The following is a 16031-nucleotide window of genomic DNA, read 5'->3' as shown; positions in this document are numbered from 1 at the left end:
TCTTTGAATTTCAAAAATGCACCACAATTTGCAAAAATTCTTCTAATGCTACCATAATAATTGTCAAAGTTCAAAAAAAAATTACTATTGGGGGTCAAGAACACAAGCTAGGAGCATGTCATCCGTTATGTAACTTTGAAATGAAAAGGTCAGTATCACTTCAAATACAAACTCAATTTTCATATTTCTTGCCATCACTTAAATATATTGCCATTAATCACTTATTAAATTAACCCAAATGTGCCATAATTCTGTTAAAAAATCATGAAAATTAAGAGCAAGCAAACCAAGATTAAGAGAAGAGTGAAGATGTCAAACTCCGAGCCTTTCCTCGATGATAATGAAGTTTTATCAGATACAATGATAAGGAGAAAGGGAAGACATGAAATTCTTAGTCAGACATTACAAGGCACAACAAACTTAGCCAATCTACTACCAACAGGAACTATCTTAACCTTCCAGCTTCTTTCTCCTGTTTTCACCAATCGAGGTGATTGCGACCATGTAAACGTCGTGATGGCTTCCACCTTTCTCGCGCTCTGTGCATTATCGGTGTTTATTCTCTGCTTCACTGACAGCTTTAGAGACAGACGTGGAAATATCTCTTATGGCTTCGCAACCTTTAATGGTCTGTGGCTGGTAGATTCTGAGGTACCTCTATCACCACGGCTGGCTTCCAGGTACCGTCTGAGAGTCCTGGATTTTGTGCACGGTTTCACATCAGTATTTGTTTTCACAGCAATTGCACTGTCTGAAAACAATACAGTTAGATGTTTTTTCCCATCACCATCAAGAGATTTGCAGCAGATACTCACCGCACTTCCCGTTGGAATTGGATTCGCCTCGAGTTTCTTGTTTGTTTTGTTTCCCACACAGCGCCATGGAATTGGTTATTCCTTCCATGCCAAATGATTTCTCTTGCTTGACATTAATCTGGTTTCTTGAATGCCCTTTCTGCTGCTATCCCCAGAGCTTCCAAATTTTGTAATTTCGGAACTTTAGTGTAAAACTCATGTAACAAGGTTAGACTAAAGAAATCTTGATTACTGTTAGGCAAAGATGATGATGATTAGAAGATAATCAATTAATCATTAACTTCCTCCGCTCTTCATTAATTGCATGAATCCATAATTAGGAGGCATTTTAAAAATAAACTTACTTTTGTTTATTATTATCCACTATTTCATTTATTTTCCAGCTCATAACTTTTATGTAATCGTAATCTCCTGTTAAATGAGTGTATACAACAACACATTTATGTAAGTCTCTCAAATGGTATATTCTTTTAGGCCTATGACATTTTTTTTAACTTGAAATCAAAGTTGGTAAAACATTCAGATTTCTTATGAGTACATAACGTATTTTTCCAAGAAAGTAAAATAAAAATCAATAAAATCGTCTCACTAATTAAAAAGTCAACGATAGACTCAAATAGTAAAACGGAATAATCCAATTCATAAAAGAAAACATGATTTAACACAATTCTCACTAATTTGGGATGGGATGGCTAAAATGATACAAGCATCCAAATAAATACAAACATACGCCAATATAAATGACGTCCCACAAAGGCACAAAGTAGGCATACAAAAAAGGAGCCGTTACGTTATAAACAAAATCAACAACACAAAAGGGATACAATCTTTATAAAAAATTATACTCTAAATCGTCTACTGTATTAAGCAAGTTACTCTAGACGTTTTAGAATAAAAGCAACACACCCACACAAACAAAAAAAAAATATATTATAAATGCAAACAAAACAACACAACTGATTTTTAGGAAAACATACCGTGCAAGGGATGAAAGTAATGGACAAACCATTATAAAATTTTAGGTTCTAAAATAGCCAAAAAGAGTTCGGTCTAGTGGTACGATTCCCGCCCTTACTGGATTTGGTGGTGAAAATTATCCCCAACACCCCCCCCCCCCTCTCCTTCCATCCTACAAAAATGGACTGAATTGACCTGCAAAGAGTATGGACTAGTAGAGACGCAGGACCCTTGTACCATCCCAAAAATGATAATTCAGTATCTACTACGTGTATACATGATTTTCATGTCTTAAGCAATAAGAATTCCAAAAATCTTCTTAATGAGCCTTATCAATATTACTAAATCATCAATACTTAACTTGACCCAAAACAGAATTTTCAAGAAGAAAAAATAAATTCGCAAACAGGTAATATCATACTTAGTACTTCGTATATCTAAAACATTTACGGCATCTGGTGATCACATGCTATAAGGAACCACCATAAGTTATCATTATTAATAAACCACTCTTTCAGGCCAAAATTAAAGGGTTACTTAAATCCAAGAGAGGATAAATTATCATCACAAAGTTTAAGCTAGCTGATATACAACCATGCAAGTAACTTTATCCAGAAGTTGCAATCAGCAACAAATTAAGTAGAAAATTAGGTTGAACTCCAAACACCAGACAAGAAATGGATGAGATATATCTAAAAGCAACCCTTAATTGTGGTTTACTATAAACTTTGGCAGAAAATATCCCTTTCAGATGCTCTATAATTAACATAATAGAATTTTCCAGCAGTTGCAAAAAAGATGCAATGGTTATACACAAAACATTGAAATAAGTCGAAGTCAAAGCAATCTCCCAAAATGTGTGCCCTCTCATCTTTTAGACCGGTATCAAATTAAGAAATGCATCGTTGCTCTTATAGTTTCATAACTGTAAACAATGGATATCTTTATTAACTAAATTACAGGAGCAACTTTCCCATGATTCTAATAAAGTAAGCTTTACCTCAAATATAACTTAGTTTCTTCTTTCTTGCAAGGCATTACTAACCAGCCCTCCCATTCCTTTTGCTCTACTCAATGCAATTATTAGCCATCCTCCCCCTCTTATATAGCAGTCAGCCTCTCAAAGACCTGTAAAAAGCAGAACAGAGAGCAATCAGAAGAAAGATCAAGAAAGCGAGACATGGATGTCAATGCAATTAGTGAGCAAGCTCATCAGAGTGATGAAGAGCAAAAGGTTCCCCTCCTCCGAGATATACCTTCTACAGGGGACAGAAATCCAATACAAGCAGCCATCAGCCAGACATTTCAGAGCACGGCTCACTTGGCCAATTTACTACCAACTGGAACAGTTATGGCCTTTCAGCTTCTCGCACCAGTTTTCACAAATCAGGGTGAATGCGACCCAGTGAGCCGAACGATGACTTCCATCCTAATTGCTCTTTGTGGGTTGTCATCATTCCTACTAAGCTTCACTGACTGCTTCAAGGATAACGATGGGAAAATCTATTATGGGTTTGCCACTTTCAACGGACTGTGGGTGATAGATGGGCCAGCAACTATTCCATCCCAGCTTGCTGCCAAATACCGGCTTCGGTTCATAGATTTTCTGCATGCTTTCATGTCAGTATTGGTTTTTGCAGCAATTGCCTTATTTGACAAGAATACGGTTCAATGCTTCTATCCAACGCCATCAAAAGAGACCCGGGAAATTCTTACAGCACTACCTGTAGGAATAGGAGTACTTTGCAGTATGCTGTTTGTAGCATTCCCTACCCAACGCCATGGGATAGGTTTCCCCGTAACTGCTAATTGATCATTTGATGTAACACGGTCGTCTTACACATGTTCTTCTGTGACTAATTTCCAAATTGTATATCTTCAATGTGCATTATATTGTAATTGTATATAACTCCAGCTGCTTCTCTATCTCCATTGACCCTATAAAATATTCACATAAGATCAATTCATCCTATTACAGCTTTTATCATTGTTAAGAAATTACTACAGGAAAATTCATAAATTGTTCAAAATAGAAAGGTATCACAAGATTCCTAGTGCTATGAACAAAAACTGGGAAATAAAGAGGAAATTAAAAGTTATAATCTATACTAGGAAAAACCAATGAAAAATAACACAGCAATATATTTCTTTTTGTGTAGGAGGCCCTAAATAATTAATATCATTTCATGAATACAAAGGATACTAGCACAGCCATAAGATGATTTCACACCTCTTAGCTCTAGTCACATTCATTTGCATTCAGATCTCAGAATATTAAAAAATCAAGCATTTCTACTTTGACATGGTCTCATTTTTAAAGTATATGTCATACATTTAGTGCTGATAACATACCTTAATATTCTGAGCATTGGAACTAACAAAAACTACCAGACTAAGGTATATTTTGCACCAGATCTCATGCTGTAGTTCAAAACTGACTTTGTCAAATTAAATAATCCTTACAACTAAAAAGATGTATTGAAAAAACAGTCAAGACATAGATTCACAGTAGTACCCTGGAAAGAACTGAAAGAAAACAGACCTGTAAATAGCAACCCACCTTGCAGGAGATATCCCTTCAATCAAGATCATTGTTGAAAGGCAAAAGCTACTAACAAGGAGAGCCATCAAAACTTTAACCCACTGAACTACTACATACTTAGTCTTGAACCTTTATATTTCATAGGTATTTTTATCTACAGATAACTTCAAGCTCATCAATATTCTGTACCAACAGCATGTGAAAGCTTTCAATGGTCTCCAACATCTTTCTTTGATCAAGAAAACCTCTTAAGATAGTCTTCCATATCTCCTCATCTGGTAGACAACCATCACAAACCATCTCAGCAAGAATGCGGCAAACATTTTGCATGTCTCCTTTCTTGCAGAAGCCTTTGATAAGAGAACTAAACACTTCAGGTTCAACAGATAGACACCTGGTTCTCATACTTAGGTACACATGAAATGCTCGATTGAGATCAACCACACAAAGTCCTTTTATGACAACAGCATGAGTCCTAACATGAGTACTCCAAGTTAACCTATTGGGTGAGATTCCTGCAAGGACCATTTCATCGAGGAAATTGGCTGCCTCCCGGAACTTGCCCAAGTCAGAGAAACCACTAATGATCTTAGCATACAGTGCAGCATCAGGTTTAAGACCTTGAAGTTTCATTCTGTCAAAAAGTTTTACAGCTTCACAAAGATTCCCATCTTTGCAAAGTCCAGGAATTAGAGTGCTATAAGTAATCATGTTGGGAGAAAGACGTCCGTGAAGCATCTTGTCCAGTAGATCTAGCGCATGTAAGGATCGTCCATGCTTGCAAAGACCATCCATCAATGCACTGTAGGTAAATACATTTGGCTTAATGTCTTTGCTTCTCATTTCCTCAAACAAAGTCAGAGCATCACCTAACTTTTCAGTTTTGCACAGACCATGCATCAGAGTAGTGTACGTAACAACGGTGGGTAGGCAACCCTTTGTCTCCATTTCTCTAAAAAGTTCATTTGCTTCATCAACTCTTCCACATTTACACAACCCACTAATCAATGTGCCATAAGTGTAAGAATCTGGAGGGCACTGACGATGTGGCATTTCACGAAATATATTAATTGCAGCACCAATTGTATCACTGCTCTTACAAAGGGCTTTAATCAAGATGTTAAGAGAAACAACAGATGGTGGAATACCCTTTTTCTTCATGTAACGGTAAAATCTCATGGCCATCTTTAAATGGTTTTCATCAACAAGAATGGAAAAGATAGTGATGTAAGTCTTCTCAGTGAGTTCGCATTCATATCCTTTCGCGTTCTTAAAAATCCTAACAGCCTCCAATGGCTTATGAACTCGACCATATCCTCGACAAATGGAGAGGATTATATCTTCATTAACCTGACACTTCTCTTCCTTCATTTTGTCAAGAAGCTCCTCTGCAGGTCTAAACTGATTCGCAGAGACTAATCTAGATATCATACGCCCAAAAGTAGTGTGGTCATGTTTAAAGCCATTTTTGTACTCAGCTGTTGCCGAATCAAATATTGCAATAGCCTTAGACAAGTCTTTTTCAGCTCGAATTAGCTGTTCCACCTGTGATGTCGTAATCTTCTTAGACCACTTCAATGCCGCCTTAGTTCCCATGATTGCAACTATTCAAGATCAACCAAACTCATATCACGGCTCAAGTCGTTCTACATAAAATTAAGTCCAACAACATGTAACATAACCTGCAGAAACGGAGAATGACACACTGATAACTGATTCAAATCCTTTCCGATATCTTTGACAAAAAGTCGGCATATGCATTCACTAGGTATTCGATAAACCAATTACAACAGTTAATTGTTTTTAGCTGTATACATAAATTTACAGTCAAATTCCAAGCACATTATGCATACATAACAACAAGCAGACCCGTCCCTAAGCCGAAAGGGCGGTCGCGATGGTACAGGGAAAAATAAGGTCATAAACAACAGCTTGTAACACATTAGCAATTACATTCGAAACAATTATCAAATCAAGCTCGAAACATCGCATAATAATCATCTTGCTTACAAATTAAGATAAATTGCACATTGCAACATGCTAGCAACATAATCGATAGTACAATAATAATCATTCGTAAGTTCAGCAATTATAACCAATAGTTCAACAATCGACATTAGAGGAACCCTAAATTGACAATATTGCTATTAAATTAACGATGAATTCTAGATTGTGAAAATGATATTTGATGATTTGGAAAAGAATAATATAAATGAATAAATAAAACACTTACCTTAGAGGCTGCTTCAATGGAGGAGAGGAAGCTCAGAAGCTGCTTCAATGGAGGAGAGGAAGAGAGGTGAGTGTAGAAGTGAGAAGCTCTAAAGGAGAAAAAAAAAATTAAATTGAAAACGGAGGAAGAAGATTTATGACACGCATACATGGAGTACTATCCACCGTCAGATCTAAGGTTATGCTCAATGAAATTTCTATGGTACACTTACAAACCCCGAAGAACATCGCACATAAGTATAAAGAACACGAATAAAAAAAATATTACCTTCAGTCCAAATTACTCGCAACTTTGAGTACTTCCTCCGTTAACTATTAATTGCAATATATACTATAAATGGATGCTAACTATTATATGCAACAAATGTTTTCTTTTCTTTTTAGGTAATCATTTCTCTCTATCTCTCTCCTCATCACATGCACCCAACTTTTTCTCTCTCCATTTTACTCCCACAAACAAATTTTGCCTAGGAGTCCGCAAACACCCCCTTTGTTGCAAATAATAGTTAACGGAGGAAGTATTATTTGTGAGATATAAAATATTTAAAAGTTGCGAGTAATTTGAACCGGAGGTAGTATTACATTCATTCATAAAATAACGCAATCACAATATGTTTTTTGAGTTTGATCATTAGGTTACTTTGAATTTTCTTAATAGTAACATCAATCAATCAATAAAAAGACATACAATATCTGCACAAAATAAATATTTGAATTTGCATAATATATTGAATCAAATAAGGAAATGTTCATATAAACTCTATGTAAATCTAACATCGTGAAATATCTCCCCTTATTGTTGGAATATAGAACACTTTTGAGGAGACTATCTAATAATTTGTTGTAGCCGTTTGGGTTTTCATCTTAAAGTATTCTAGAAATTAATAAAATTTACGATTCCACATAAACTCTTCGCCAATGAGCAGTTCACGATATCAAAGCAAATCCCTCAAAGTATATCCTATAGAAAAAGAAAACCTTATCATTTAAGGGAGAAAGCTCTCTTAGAAGAATTAGAGTTGTTACAAACCTAAAAACAAACAATATTAAAGAGACAAACACGCAAGAACAAAAATTTAAGCTTTTCACAAGTTATTACAAAAAGTAGGTTATAAAGTATTTATTATAAGAAGCGTGAAAGATGAGCTAGAAACAACCTGGGAAGCAAGGTTGTGAGCTTGCGCAGGCCTGGGTTGCTCAAAGCTTCAGCAGCATCGTGCGCTCATAACTCGACCCCATGTGCGCCGACCAAGAGGGTATCTTCCCCTAGAGTAATGATCATGCATGAGGGCGCAAATCCTCGTGATAGTCACCAATCATAATAGATTCAAAATAACACTTTTGTGGGTCAACACCACACGGTTTGAAAGCGCAAAAGCTAGAACTTGGAGCATGCCATTTTCTTGCCTTGTGAACTTTTCAAATGCTATGAGCTTGCGCCAAGAGCCTCTTCCAACCCAGAAAGCCACCATGATCAAGTCTCGAGCCTCGTCTAATACCTACAAACAACAAGAAAAGAGGGAAAAGATTAAAATAACCACAAAAGTGAACGAAAACACAAAATAAGTAAGATTAAAGAAACTAATGAACAAAACTAAGCAATTATATTAAGAAAGAAAGCTATAAAAGGAAGGGAAAAACAACCTAAAACACTACTAAATGTGTGCTATATTAATGACACTCAATACATTACTAACATGTGATTTAAAAAAAACATGGATTTCTTCTATTATCAATAAGCAAATGTTATATAAAAGTTAACATATATTTGAATAACAAACGTTGAAATGGTATAAAACACAAAATAATGTAGAGCAATTTATGTAAATTGCTTTTTTTGTTTTTTGTTTTTGACAAAAAGAAATTGTGTTGAACTAAATGTGTAAACTGATGTAAAACAGAGAAAGACTCTATTTGATAGTAGCGTTTGAGGTAGTGGGTAACGTTTTGACCAATCAAAACAATACTAGAAAAAACAATAAGGGTGTTTTTGGCAAAGTAGCGGTTCAAGTAGCGGTAGAGTTTAGGTAGCTTTTCTTAAACGTTGAAACTAGTACGAGTAGCATTTATAAGTAGCGGGTATCATTTGTCCAAGTATCATTGTTTATTTTTTAAACAATATGTAAACGCTACTTTTGCCAAACACTTGTAATTTGAACCGTTTCTTTGATAGCTAAACTCTAGCCACTGCTAATTGACAGCTACTCGCTACTGTAATATCTACCCGCTACTTAATCGCTTAAAGTTATCTGCTACTACTAGTTTTGCCAAAGTAAGAAGGTAGCAAATTATGTTGGACCTTGTCTGTGTCCTCCATGCTCCAGCAAATTTTGTTCCCTAAGGGCCTGTTCATATTTACTTAATTGAGTTGAACTGAACTGAACTGAACTGATTGGAGCTGAACTGAACTGAACTGATTGGAACTGAACTGATTGGAACTGAACTGAATTGAGCTGAAATGAATATTTTATGTGAGAGGGAAATTAAGAGCTAAACTGAACTGAACTGAACTGATTGGAACTGAACTGAACTGAACTGAAATTAAGTAAATGTGAACAGGCCCTAATTTTTTTTCCCTCAACCTATGTAAATGAGTGTAGTTCCATCACATTTTTTTTTTTGTTTTTTTATTTATTATTTTTTTAAAGCGCATGCGCGCGCGCACACACATATATATATTTATTTATTTATTAACGATAGCTGAGCTGCCTGAGCATTTAAAGTATACTCCCTCTACTTTCTTTTATCATGATCTTTGTTATTGATATTTTATAAGCACACATTTAAGATAAACATATTCAATGAAGCACTTGAATGAAAATATAAAAAGCTAATAATATAAGACTATACATCGATCAAATGGGAATCATACAGAACCATACAACATAAATTGTTCCTTTTATATATTTATCAAACCAATAATTTTAATTTGCCATGTATTAAAATATCTACTTGTATAAGAAATCTAAATCAGCAATAAAATGGAAATAAATAGATCAATAAAATTAATACGTCGTATGATTGTATAACAAAACACATCAGTTGCATCACATTTACAAAGACACCATGTTCATATACGGAGTATTATACAACGAGTTTAGGGCCTGTTCTGATTGACTGAAATCAACTGAACTGAACTGAGCTGAGCTGAACAAACTGAGCTGAGCTGAGCTGAACTAAACTGAACTGAACTGAACTGAACTTATTAATTAGTGATTTTTAACTACGGATTAGTGCTCTTTGATTATATATTACTATACCTATGTGTATATTATTATTATTATTAATTATTATTATTATTATTAATTATTATTATTATTATTATTATTATAATTAATTATTGATTATTATTATTAGTATTATTGTTATTATTATTATTATTATTTATTCATGATTATTATTATTATTTATTGATAAAAATAATAATAATAATAATAATAATTAATTATTATTCTTATTATTATTAGTATTATTATTATTATTATTATTATTTGTTGTTTTTGTCGTCGTTGTAATAAGAGCTTAAAAGAATGAAATTTGGCTTTATATCATTAGCAATATCATTAGACATAAGAGTTGAACTGAACTGAACTGAACTGAACTGAACTGAACTGAATTTCAACGGAAGAGAACAGGCCCTTAATAATAACACAAATATCCTACTACGAAGTTGACGTTCACATGACTGAATTAATTTTTTGTTTGGCCATTTACTTCTTTTAAACTAATTTTTTGTTTTCCTTCTAAACAAAATTCATCTTATATACAACAATCAAATCACAACCAAAAAAAAAAAAAACATTAGATAAGGAAATTGAAAAAAAACAAGAATTCAAAAATTATGATTGGACAAGAATCATACAATCACAAGACAAAACAATCCACACCACTCACTCACTATAGAGTGAGCTTGGATAAGGTTATCACGAACATCCCGCCATCTTTCATCCTTTCCATTTTCTTCATCCAAACACACCCTTATTCTCCACAAGATCCTCTACACTCCATCCTACCTTCCATTTCCCTGCTCCCTTAATCTCAACCGTCCATTTCTCAATCAAAACCCATCAATGGGTCCCTTAATGACGGTCCATTTTAATTAACATGAGTTTGGGTGTACATGATAATAGATTTCATAAAATCAAAACAAAATATCAACCGCTAGTTTTAAGCTTTGTTTGGATTCCAATGCTTTAAAAAACTCAACTCCACAAACTTCGCCATATATTCATATTCATTATAATTTCTAGTGTTAGTTTTTTGCTGAATTGTTCCCTGTCTACTATGGAGTCGCGAGTATTGTCGCGCACTACGGCGATCGCCGCCCTCCCGAAGCTATTCCGGCCATCGAGAGAGGCGGCGAGTTTGGGTGTCCCCACCGGGGTGAAGACGCCGGTTGGATTGATTAAGGATGGTGGGAGTTTGACATGGGGAAGGCAGCTTAGGCCGGTTTTGTTGTTTGACCCGGTTCAATCCGGTTCAGTTTGTGGTGCTACTAGGAGGGAGAAGACAGCGGTTCAGCCGTGTCGTGCCGCTAGTGGCTCTTCCGGGTGAGGTTCGTTTGAATTCGTTCTGATCCGGTTTGTGTCGGGTTGTCGTGTTGGACTAATTTGTTTTTTTTTTTTTTTTAATGATCAGGGAAGCTAAGGTTGGGTTTTTTGAGAAGTATCCGGCTCTTGTCACCGGTTTTTTCTTCTTTATGTGGTATGCATTGCATTATTTTTGTGTTTTTCATTAGTGTTACTGTGTTGTTACGGTTCATTTTAATTAATGTTGCTAATGTTTGGTAGTAGGAATAAAGTGATGTTATTATCCGAAATTGATCAATCTCACACACTTATATCAGTCATATATATGTTACGTGTATTAAGCAATATTACTATTTATGTATGTGAGATGGATCAATCGTGTTTTGCTTATATTAGTGATTATGTTTATTTTAGGATAATAATATTCAATTGGGATATGAGAATGGAACTTATGACCAAACCTTGGTACTTTGGAGCATAGAAGTGATTCTCTTTTCTTAAAAAGTGTGTAAGCTATCCTTGAATAATCTTGAATAAAATACAACCTCAAATAATTAGTCAATTTTATTTGATATCTTGGTTACATTATCAAAAACATTTTATACAGTATTTTATCTAACTTTGGCTATAATTGAAGAATACGGAGTATTTATTATTTTGATCAAAAGAAGTACAAATACTTGTATATCTCTACTTAATGAAAATTAATTAAGGTTTTTTTTAGTTAGTCTCTAACAAAACAAATTTGAAGTACTGGTATTAGTTAAATTTAAGTACGTTCTTAAATTAAGAAATAGAAATAATTTGATGTACGGAGTACTTAAAATAATAAAATACAAATTTTACAATAATTTAAGTGGCAGACAGGCCAGAAACTTGCTGGTCTGGCCGGTAGTATCCAAGTTTTCAAAGCTTTCTTACTTTATTCGACAACTAGTTTTCGGCAAGAATCGTGCACATTTGCAGAAATACGCCATTTTGGCAAGTCAAAACGTATTTTGAACTCAATTCCTATTAATTGAATAAGTTAAATCTTATTACCCATGTAATTACAAATACAAATTTTTGTATGCGGCTGGTCACATACGGATACGGCATGGGTTACTTTACTTACTTGTAGGGTGTTACTATAGGATATTATTGTTTTGGTCAGGGGATAATAGTAGGGTGTTGCCGGTAAGAAGAGATGCAAGAGATTGTCTCTAGTACTGATTGTGTTGCATAATTGCTAGTTTAGTAGTATCTCATTATCAGGTAGCTTATTGGAATCCATTTCAACTTTCAGGAAGCATAACTCATGTTTCCAGTGCACATTTTGATTCTTCAATAATTTAACTTAATTTGCAAAAGTTAGAATGGAATATTTCACCTTTTCAATTTCTACAACAGTCTGGTCAATTTGTAACTTTGATAAATGATGCTAAAAAAGAAGTAAAATGGTTTACTTTTAAATCTCTTGTTATTGTTGTTTTGTAACATGCGACAGAGTTGCAATAATTTATTTTTTTTTATTTTTTATTTTTTATTTTGTTTTATTGTGCTCCACATAGTGATGTGCCTAAATCAATTTTAGTGTGCCAAAATCATTTTCCTTTTTAAGGCGGACCTTACGCTAAACTATACAAGTCAGACTTGTCTAAAGCTTGCTATTCATAATTCTTTGTAAGATTATATAGGGCCAACATTTATATCTTTCTCCCGTGTGTAGGTACTTCTTGAACGTCATATTCAACATACTTAACAAGAAGATCTACAATTACTTCCCATATCCTTAGTAAGAATTCCTGCCCTTATTTCTTGTTAATTTTTGTAAATATCTGTAACATTTTCTTGGCCATAAGTGAGTTGTGACTAAGATATATTTGTGGTGTTGCAGCTTCGTGTCGGTGATCCATTTATTTGTTGGTGTGGTGTACTGTTTGGTTAGCTGGAGTGTGGGCCTTCCAAAACGTGCTGTAAGTGAATTTCTCCACAAAAAGCCCATTTACTTTCTTTTTTCAGTCCAAGTAGCCCAAATGTCCAATATATTTGGTGGTGCATATTGTTTCTTTTCTTCGCTATGAAATTTCTGCCACTACTTTTCTTTCTTCTAGGCTCCATAGCTTGTGCATAATCATGTTTGCCTGGACATTTAGTTACTTGTGTGGATTTTGTTACTACCTCCATCCAAAGATGTGTTCACTAACTGTAAACATGTAATTAAGTAAAAACAAAAAATTACTCGGCGGATATTGGCTCTTTAGGGCCTGTTCTCTTTAGCTTAATTTCGTTTGAGTTCAGTTCAGTTCACTTTTTAATTTCCTTCTCATATAAACAATTCATTTCAGCTCTATTCAATTCAGTTCAGTCCAGCTCCAATCAGTTCAGTTCAGTAGAGTAAATCATAACAAGCCCTTAATCGAGATATTTTAATTCGAATGAAAACATAAAAAATAATAAATTGGTTGTTCTTCAGTAAGAGCTACAATCCATAGTGTTTTAGGCTCTATTCTTGTAAGGTTACTAGCAAATGAAGTAATTTGCATAAAAATTAGATTATCATAAGCTGCATAGAGTAATCATGTGAATCTCTGCTTAATATTGACCATGAAATTTTCAGAAAGATATCCACCATTCTAACATGAGAAATTTTGGATATGTTTGTAGCCTATCGACTCAAACCTTCTGAAGTTGCTCATTCCAGTTGCAGTATGTCATGCGGTAGGCCATGTTACCAGCAATGTCTCTTTTGCTGCTGTTGCGGTTTCTTTCACCCACACTATTAAAGGTGACACTTTGACTCTAATTTCCATTGGGCAAGCAGTACGCTACAATCCTTCCGTATATTGTCTTATCAACTTCTGAACTACCAGTTTGGATCTATATTATCTGTTGTGATCAGCCGGTCTTTAGAATGGACACTGGTTGTGTAAAGTGTAACTATGTTTGTATTTATAGTCTATAATTCTTAATATGTGCTTCTCTTTGCTATCATGCAGCCCTAGAGCCCTTTTTCAATGCTGCTGCTTCTCAATTCGTGCTCGGACAGTCTATCCCCATTACTCTCTGGCTCTCCTTGGCTCCAGTTGTGATTGGTAGGTATCTCTTCTTGGCTATCATCTTCATTCTGTTAAAAACGGGAAGGGTAAAGTTACTACTTACTATGTAGTAGTGAGCTCTCTTGACTTGAAGATTTTGGTTGCCGATTTTGTATTGGATAAATATGAAGTAAAAGATAAATTACATAAACTCATGCATAAAACTTTTGCAAAAATACCATGTAAAAAATAGCAAGTAAGAAGTACAAGGATACTACATTATTACATAGTTGACAGATACCCCTTGCGGCTTTATCCAATGAAATCTTGTATACAAACTCTTACGAATGGTAACTTGTTGAGTGCAGGTGTTTCCATGGCTTCCTTGACTGAGTTATCATTCAACTGGCTTGGCTTCATCAGCGCTATGATTTCAAATATTTCCTTCACCTACAGGAGTATCTACTCAAAGAAGGCCATGGTTATGCTTCTCTTGCAACTTCTTCCATCTGCATTTGGCTTTCGCTTCCTAAGAAATTAGTCTTTTTGGCTTTCGCTTCCTAACAATTTTGCTCTCCTTTTTCAGACTGATATGGACAGTACTAATCTGTATGCCTACATTTCCATAATTGCTCTTTTTGTCTGCCTTCCCCCTGCAATAATTGTAAGTACACTGATTTTGTTCTTCTTTTGATAATATTGCGAGTTCTATCATTCTAATTGTCGTTTTTTGTTCATGTTTGCTATGTATGATATATCCAGGTCGAGGGTCCTCAACTTATCAAGCATGGTTTCAGTGATGCCATTGCAAAAGTGGGGATGACCAAATTCATATCAGACCTCTTCTGGGTTGGAATGTTTTACCACCTCTACAACCAGGTCCATTTTCGTCATCTTCTCTTTTTATTTTCAGTTACTTACATTATTTTCATGCTAACAAAGATATTTGACCTCTTTCCTGTTTGCAGCTAGCTACCAACACCTTGGAGAGGGTAGCACCACTTACCCATGCAGTTGGCAACGTTTTGAAACGAGTGTTTGTCATTGGATTTTCCATCATCGCCTTTGGTAATTATCACTTTCAAACCATTTTCTCTGTATCATTTATTTCTTTGGGGAGAAAATGTCTTCTCGGTGATTTACATGTTTCCCCTTGCAGGCAACAAGATTTCAACACAAACCGCCATTGGAACAAGCATTGCTATTGCCGGTGTAGCCATGTATTCTTTCATTAAGGCCAAAATGGAAGAAGAGAAACGAGTAAGACACACTTAACAGTTTAATGTCAAAAATCGCTACCCTGTAATGGCATTCAGACATTTAGTTAACACGATTTGAAATTGTCGTTTGCAGCAAATGAAGACCACTTGAGTAGAATGACTTGGCCCGAAACTGCATTTTCTTGGAAGGTGCTGTAGATTTGATAATTTTCCTTCCTGAAAAGGAGAACAACAAAAAAAATGTTGTAAAATTAATTTTTTTTCGTGTCAATTTATTCGATTTGGAGAATGAACCATTGCCAATCTGTAATCTTCTTGTATTCAATAATAAGCATATATCGTACTGTCTTTGGTCTCTCAACTCGAGGCAAGTGTTTGATTGGGCATTAGAGAAGCAGCATATTGTTATGGTTATCTTAGGAGATTTTGAAAGGTTAATCACATTACAGGTTACCCTGAATCATGGTGTATTCTGATGGTTAAATACTTGAATCATTATATACTTGAATCTTAGGAGTTGAACATTCTCTAGTTTGTTAAAAGTAAGTTTAAAAGGGTTAAACAAAAGAGCTGAGCTCGACTTTCTCAAACTTGAGCTCAAATTTATTCTCCCAAACGATATGAATCATTTAATAGGGAGACGATTTTTGCTTAAGAATTGGAAGTTGATGGCCTCATTAACCTATAAAAAAATAATTATTAATCCAAAATTCGCTATT

At 34.8% G+C, this 16031-nt stretch overlaps 1 protein-coding gene and 3 pseudogenes across 7 annotated transcripts; 3 read left to right on the top strand and 1 right to left on the bottom strand.

The window, feature by feature from the left end:
- Positions 1-239: 239 nt before the first annotated feature.
- Positions 240-1033, top strand: LOC145610543 (protein DMP4 pseudogene; annotated as a pseudogene).
- On the bottom strand, positions 305-6369 carry LOC145610541 (pentatricopeptide repeat-containing protein At5g46100 pseudogene; annotated as a pseudogene). Of its 6 annotated transcripts, none has more exons than XR_014106296.1 (5): positions 4333-6369; positions 3029-3710; positions 2773-2900; positions 816-972; positions 305-751 (listed from the first exon to the last, which is right to left on the bottom strand). The product of XR_014106296.1 is annotated as a pentatricopeptide repeat-containing protein At5g46100 pseudogene, transcript variant X5 (transcript). The 6 variants fall into 6 exon arrangements; XR_014106295.1 differs by having other exon boundaries at positions 305-696; XR_014106297.1 differs by having other exon boundaries at positions 305-972; positions 3029-3378; positions 3497-3710.
- Positions 2926-3710, top strand: LOC145610544 (protein DMP4 pseudogene; annotated as a pseudogene).
- Positions 6370-10710: 4341 nt separating the features above from the next.
- Positions 10711-15673, top strand: LOC145610103 (triose phosphate/phosphate translocator, chloroplastic-like). The gene is made up of 12 exons (XM_081665365.1): positions 10711-11096; positions 11185-11250; positions 12784-12849; positions 12952-13030; positions 13722-13842; positions 14054-14149; positions 14461-14573; positions 14679-14756; positions 14855-14971; positions 15061-15160; positions 15252-15352; positions 15446-15673. The coding sequence occupies exons 1-12, from the start codon at positions 10831-10833 to the stop codon at positions 15461-15463; spliced, it is 1221 nt and encodes a 406-aa protein (XP_081521491.1). The 5' UTR covers positions 10711-10830; the 3' UTR covers positions 15464-15673.
- Positions 15674-16031: the final 358 nt, after the last annotated feature.

This window comes from Chenopodium album, chromosome 24 (genome assembly GCF_948465745.1).
Source record: "Chenopodium album chromosome 24, dcCheAlbu1.1, whole genome shotgun sequence".
In the NCBI taxonomy this organism is placed as follows: Eukaryota; Viridiplantae; Streptophyta; class Magnoliopsida; order Caryophyllales; family Amaranthaceae; genus Chenopodium; species Chenopodium album.
Note: the sequence above shows the minus strand (reverse complement) of the source record. Positions and strands in the feature narration are given on the sequence as shown.

Coding starts and splice junctions, on each gene's coding strand:
- LOC145610103 (XM_081665365.1), top strand. CDS start 10,831: ATGGAGTCGCGAGTATTGTCGCGCACTACGGCGATCGCCGCCCTCCCG. Junction 14,574..14,678: donor TCTACTCAAAGAAGGCCATG/GTTATGCTTCTC, acceptor CTCCTTTTTCAG/ACTGATATGGACAGTACTAA. Junction 15,161..15,251: donor ATTTTCCATCATCGCCTTTG/GTAATTATCACT, acceptor TTCCCCTTGCAG/GCAACAAGATTTCAACACAA.